Source organism: Trachinotus anak, unplaced genomic scaffold, assembly GCF_046630095.1.
Source record: "Trachinotus anak isolate AG129_WGS33_773 ecotype Australia unplaced genomic scaffold, CSIRO_AGI_Tana_v1 ptg000007l, whole genome shotgun sequence".
Classification (NCBI taxonomy): Eukaryota; Metazoa; Chordata; class Actinopteri; order Carangiformes; family Carangidae; genus Trachinotus; species Trachinotus anak.
The window spans coordinates 15,569,597-15,576,559 of NW_027273858.1; the positions used below are offsets into that span (position 1 = coordinate 15,569,597).

Sequence of the window (6,963 nt, forward strand, 5' to 3'; positions counted from 1 at the left end):
TGAATGTCACCATTTCAGAACAGAAGTGGGGACAGCCTTTGGCAAAATCTGCTGAGTCAATTGAAGAATTGTTTCTTTCTGAAAGATTTATTTTCAGAGACTGTGCGATACAGTCATGCTGCTTGGATATATGAATGTATGTGTGTATGTGTAGTTGGAAATGTGGTCGGTTCATTCATGACTGTGCTGTAAAACATGTACTGAGCAGTGAGCTTTTAACTGTGCCTCTCTGTGAATCATTAACACATTAGTCTTCTTGTCAGACTCGCTTCTGATTTCAGCAAATCTCTCTATTCTGCAGCATCTCACCTTATTCACTCTGCGAAATATGAACAATTGCAGTTCGTGTATATCATCAGAATAATGTTCTGCAGAAATTATAATGCTGATAGGCAGTAGATTATGCAGGTAAAATGGCATGTACTTAAGGCAAAGTCTAAGATAAAAATCTTAAGCTCCTACATTTATTGAAAGTCCTAATAGATACTTAAGTTTCTCCAGGGTGCTGCAAGAATGACTGCTTGGCATTTCAAAATAATTTAACTCTCAAAAGATTTGAAGTATAGAAAAGATGTGAAGTATAATCTTTAAGAGTTTTATAAGAAAATCCACTTGGATTTTGGTGTCATAATTAACTGTGAGGGTCATTTCTGACAGTTTTAGCTGGCATTTCACAGATGTGTTAAATGGTTTGATATTCAGATTCTACTGTTGTATTAATTTATTTAAGTTATTTAAGTTGACTGGGACCAAGGAGGGTCCCAGTCAAATTCTGTTGAATGCCATTTCATTTACAGTCTTTAATGATGGACCTTGTTGGTTTTGGTCTCCACTCATTGTATAATTACATGCTTTTCTATAAAGCCCATCAGCCAACATTTATTTTGTGTTACTATCATTCAATGTGAAACTGTGTTATTGATCCACACGTACAGCTAGAAGAAACACATTCATTCACTCCCACAAATCTAGCTATACTAATAATGATAAAATGTAGAAGATGGTGAGCTCAGTACATTTTTGGTAATCATATCTCTGTCTCTTTTGCAGCCAATCCCACTGGTTCTGGACCGAAAGGTTATCCAGGCACATCAGAGGTCTTCAGGGAGTCCAGCAGCACAACAGGGATGGTGGTTGGCATCGTTGCAGCAGCAGCGCTGTGTATTCTGATCCTGCTCTACGCCATGTACAAATACCGGAACAGAGACGAAGGTTCATACCACGTAGATGAGAGTCGCAACTACATCAGCAACTCGGCACAATCCAACGGCACCGTAGTCAAAGAGAAACCAGTCAACACTGCAAAGACCTCAAGCAAGAACAAGAAGAACAAGGACAAGGAGTACTATGTGTGATTGTTAAACCTTTGGTCTTTGCCAGACCAACTTAGACATTTATCGAAAAGACAAATCAGGACATCAACATGTGTACAGTATAATAACAAAGATGAACATTATTTAGTCATTTTTCCTGAAAGACAATGCCCTGAAAAGTAAATATGAAAAATGAAAAAATAACTTTCTTGAGACTCAAGGATTGGAGATATAAGAAAAGATATACAGTCCAGAAAGAGAGTGATGGAAAAATGGCTCTGGCGACCAGTTGAAAATGAACTGAATACATATCTAACATGTCAACCAAACAACATTAACCCATCTGTGACTTGTTTCCTTGGCCAGGACTATGTGATCTAACTCCCTTGTTTCTGGTAAACAGAGGAGCACAGATGCACTTTGCAAAGAGAGGTTCAACATTGCAAACTTAATGTTTTCATTTACATTGCCTGTGTTTGTGTTGTTGAGACTTTTTCTAGAGAAAATGACACAATGCATAAATAAATACATACATAAATACGCCAAATATTTACTGTGGAGGAAAAGACAAAAAAAAAATCAGGTGACAGTGAATTCAGAGAGAGAAAAAACCCCTTGATGGATCTCCGAGGAATCGGCCAAAGTACTCACTGAAGAGGCAGTGATGGCAGGCAAAGACTAACACCTGGCTGACTGAGCCGCTGCAGTGCAAAGATGAGAATGAATGGCAGTTTCTCTTGAAAGACTCTGGTTTAAAAGAAGAATATGTCCATTGTGCCAGTAAGAAATCTGGAGGCCTTCGTTTTCACATCATGTGAACTCAAAGGAGAGAGTTTCCTCACAGGGCTGAGGATGTCTCAAAAGTGATCATTCGGGAGCCATGCACGCAAAGTTATCTTATTACAGTACATATGTTTATATACAGTACAACCACATCTATATGTGCTTTCTGGACTGTGACAAAGTGGTGTTTTATAGCCTGTTGTATAGATGATGCAAACTATAACTGCTCCTCGACCATTTTGGAATAAAACAAAAAAAAAAAAATGGACAAAAAGACATAAGTGTTATTAAGTGTTGCTAGACATAGAAGATTTTATGAAGACATCTGCATTTTTTCAGTTGGATAATTATTTGACTCTCCCCTGTTTTTACATGTGTTCCTATATAGTTTTTATACAAATGCCAACCAGAGATACATTATCCCGGACCAGTAGTAGCCAAACCGTTCCCAAAAACTGCACAAGGCATTGATAGTGGAGAGGCGTGGCATGACAACTTGTGTGGATCTTTTAAGGCTACTGGTAGAATCACTGCCTTCCTCCTCAATCCTGACTTACATGAGTGAGAATGAAGACCGAGAATATGAGTGATGATGATGGATGATGACAGTGATTAAGATAAATTAACTTGCTGTGTGTGTTTCCAAGTGGTATTACGAGATCGTCCAATGTGTGCTTGGGCTGATGCAAAACCCCCGGGAGAATAGCTCAAATACGTCTCCATTTCAGCTGTTCTGTGTTTGTTCTGTCATTCTGTCCGTCAATTCTGCTTTCCAGAGACCTGTACTTGGAATGAGTATGAGGAAAATGACCATGAACTATAAATGATGATTATAAATTCTCTTTGTTTGCTCCTCTTTTATTTCCTCTTCAGTGTTTTTTTTTTCAATTGTAACTCTTCTTGTACTCCACGTAAAAATTAATTATAAAAAACTAGTTTTGAAAAATCAAATGAATAAAATATTACCTAAGTGAACTTAAACCAGTCTACTGACAAAATGTGTCAGAGCAACATGCAGGTTTTATGATTTTTATTTTTCATCATGCAGACACCCTTTCCATTAAAAAAGTGCTCTGCTGATTTAGCATTGCACTGTAACATTGTCTGACTCACGATGGCAAGTTTAAAGTAGCAGTGGTTCTCCTCAAGACATGCACACAGGCTTTCATGTGTAAAATTGGTGGAGCTCCATTTAATCGTACTGAGCAGGTCAGTCTTTCTTTTTCTTTTTGTAAAATTTCACCGCTTGTAACATTTAACCATTGCATCCAGTCATGGATCATGTGAGAAAAAAGACTGACATGTAGATATCTCCTAAATTTTCCAGTCTATAAACACTCTTGCTGTATAAAATATTGTTTTTCTTCACCCATGTAAAAATAAATTGGGACTATGAATAACTACATTTAAAAACGTTGGTTTGAAGACATGTTCAGGGCCTATATTTATTGCTTTTAAACATATCTGAACTGTGTTGTATAAAATCAAAGATACCCATCCAGGCACCATGTTAGTTTTTATCTCCTGATAAACTGCGTGCACCCCATCAGATAAGGCGCAGAGATACTGGTCTGGCTAAATTAACTTTTACTACTGAGCTATTATTTGACTTTAAATTGAAGTCACAATCTCTCAGTCTCAAAGTGGAAAATCTACCCAAGAGTCTAGTGACTGACCAAGGATCAGATAGAGCACTTGACACGGAAGCATCACCCAACACATACAGTGCGTCTCCGCACAGAAAATAGAGACAAAAATAGCAGAAAATGGTGCTTGAACTGCAGCACTGCATAGTTCAATGAAAGCTTTACATCCCATTAAGCTTTGGCTTGATTTTCAGATAGTATGGAGGAGATTGACAGGAATAAAAGCACAAAGGTGTGACAGACTATGAGCGGGATTTAAGCCCTTACAGCAAACAGATGGTTCCTCAAGAGAGTCAACCCACTGTCACAGCTCTTCATCAGCTGCTCAAGCAGCTTTCTAATGTGATAATGTGTAATGTGTGATATGTTACTGATCTCCATACGGAATTTCCTCCTTTCAGTTGGCTTAGTCTTATTGCCCAAGGACACTTAAGCACGCAAGGTGTTATTGCTAACACATTCGGCCACACTCAGACAAAAAATAGCAGTGTTAAAAAAAATGTAAGGACCTATGCTGGTGTTGGTGTGGTTGAAATACAATTCAAAAGGTCCCAGAAAATGTGGCCTCAAATGAGGAGAGTTCCCCTCATATCCTTGTGCATGAAGACATGAAGACATATATGATGACAACAATGTTAAATTAAAGGTGACTAAACACTAATGAAACACTATATTCTATTTCTGCTAATAGATCCCCCTAGATACTACACACAGGTCCTTTAAATATTCACAACTTAAAATAACATCCTTATGTATCATCACATATCATTATCATTATAAAGGTCTAGCAGTCCAAAATCATCTGATCTGCTTCATAAGGACTATCCTGATATTATTTAATCAGATTTGATTGACAGGTCCTGATTCAAATGTTACTAAATTTTGATTGGTGCATGGGCATATATGACATCATCTTTTTCAAACCTGTCAGAGGAGCAAAGCCACAGACATCTCTTATGTGAAACAGCAATACAGGGGCCTTTCAGTAATACATCCATGAGTCTAAGGGCTTATAACATGCACATTAGAAAATAGGTGGCCCAGTGAAAATTAATGACCATCAGTATTTTTGGCCTCAACATAGCCATACACATTGCAGTGATCAATGAAATGTATAAACACAACTCCAATGATGCACCTACCAACTTTCAGGCCACGCATTCACCACAGTAATATAAATTTCTGCTGGTACATATGCAAGTTCCGACAGTTCTCACATGTTTTGCCATGGAAATGCTACCAGAACAACATCTTCTGTATGAAGAAGCTAAGCAATTTTTTTTTTTAGATGAAACACAGCTTTAATTTTTCCCAACAGTCACTCAGGATATTTACATGTACATTTTACCAAATTTTTATTGTGTTGAATGAGAATTATTTCTTCCTGTATTATGTCAAAATATTCCTTGCTAATAATCCTCAAACATTATTATTTTATTATTATACACATTACTTCAAATGAAATCAATTTTCAATCATTTCTGTATGGCCCCTGTGGGCGTTCTTTCAGGTAAATAATGACTGGTCAGATGTGATCACAGGGAAGAAAAGGTTTCTGTGTCAAGGAGTTGTTGCACTAACACATCCATTATGGTTTAAGCTAAAGTAGCTGGACATTTCATCGTTCATACGAGAGGATTCATCAGTTCTGCTGACTGGTAGGGAGTCTATTAAACCTAGTGGTGCCACAGACAAACCTCTCTCTACTCCATCGGCATTCAAAGACATTTGTTCTAGTTTCAAATGCATAACATCCCTCTCTCCTCTTTCAAAGCATCTGTATTTTCTGGCTGGTCTTAATGTGTTGTTTTGTTTTGAAAAGCACAAGAATGCTGTGTTTTTCTGCAGATGCTCTTGTGTTTCCACGGCCACATATGGAATACGATCTACGTAATTCATGTTGCCGTCCACTGAGTTCATCTTTTCCTTGAAGATTTGCACTTCCTGGATTTTTATCTTGACCTTCACATACAGCATCTTAACCAAAGACTGCTGTTCCCTAGAGCTAGTTCAAAGCTCTCCTTTCTCCTTTCTCCTTTCTCCTTCCTCCGTGTTGTGCGATGTACACAGGAACCCACAGTGCAGCCGCATTTCTGTCTATAGAAACCAGCCTTGTACTGAAACTACTACCAATACTACTTGTACTTTCCTCAGCAGTTTACATGTAATGCATTAGGCTTACACGTAGTTGCCTACACAGTACATGTGATATGGCATCATGATAGGAAACAGTGTTCTCATCTGTGCCCACTTCTACAGGCGTAAGCTCCTATCAGTGTTCTTCTCCAGTTGCTGTAAATAGTCTATGATCTCGCTCCAACAGATGTTAGTGTGGTGGGGTTCCTCTTTACCGTTTCAGGTGTAATGCTCTGGAGTCAGTCACTTAAGAGTTAGAGTACAGTCCGCCTTGTTGAGCACAACAGTGCATCTTTTATCCGCAGCAGGATATTCTGGTTCCTGCTAATCGATGTCGAGCCCTCCTCTGTTGAATGGTTGGGTTGCGAGGAGGTGCTCTTGCACTGGAAAAGGCTGCAGAGACTTTCGACCTGAGTTGTTCTTACTCTGCCTCTAAGATGTTGTTGTTACAGAGAGCTGATTCTGTAGCTATGTTAAGATTTGCCACTGGCACATGTAACTACATGGCAATTCTCTGTGTGTGTGTGTGTGTGGGCAAGTTTTCTCTCTGAGTGGTTTCTTATAGTCTTTTCTTGTTGTCCTGCAGTGTCACATTATTGTCCTTCCACTGAGGTGTACTCTCTGCCCCTACAATGTTTCTGACTGGTGACAGGAAAGGGCAGAACTTGTCTCTTGTTACCCCAGCTCTGTTGTGCTAAGTGTGCTTGTTTGGGGAAGTCAAATACTGTACTTTCTGTGTGATGTCAGTGGGGATTTATACTGGCAACATCACATTCCTCTGCTCTAGGGCATCAGTGGTGATGTGGACCTGTCTCACTCTGCCATTTAGCAGTGTTACTGAGCATTCTCCATCCTTTTATACTGAACCCCAGGAATAAACTGTTTTTGGATGAGGCCAGAATGTCGGCTTCTTGGATTGTTTAGACAACCAGGCTAGCGGCGAGGCTGTAGGGATGGCAATGTGGTTTTTATTTTATGCGTGTGTTGGTTCACCAACTTGGTCTAGACTGAAATATCTCAACAACAGGATGGATTAGCATGACATTTGGTCACAGGATATTTCAACATATCTTTGTACCATTTCA

The 6,963-nt window shown here is 38.9% G+C and overlaps 1 protein-coding gene across 14 annotated transcripts in view; it reads left to right on the forward strand.

Moving 5' to 3' along the window:
* Positions 1 to 2,936, forward strand: part of LOC139623071 (neurexin-1a-like) — a 246,287-nt gene extending 243,351 nt beyond the window's left edge. For all 14 annotated transcript variants that reach the window (XM_071480930.1, XM_071480931.1, XM_071480936.1 and 11 more), the window contains one exon: positions 1,051 to 2,936. In XM_071480930.1, the coding sequence (XP_071337031.1) occupies positions 1,051 to 1,355 (305 nt within the window). In that variant the 3' untranslated portion in view covers positions 1,356 to 2,936. The remainder of the gene's footprint in view (positions 1 to 1,050) is intronic.
* Positions 2,937 to 6,963: the final 4,027 nt, after the last annotated feature.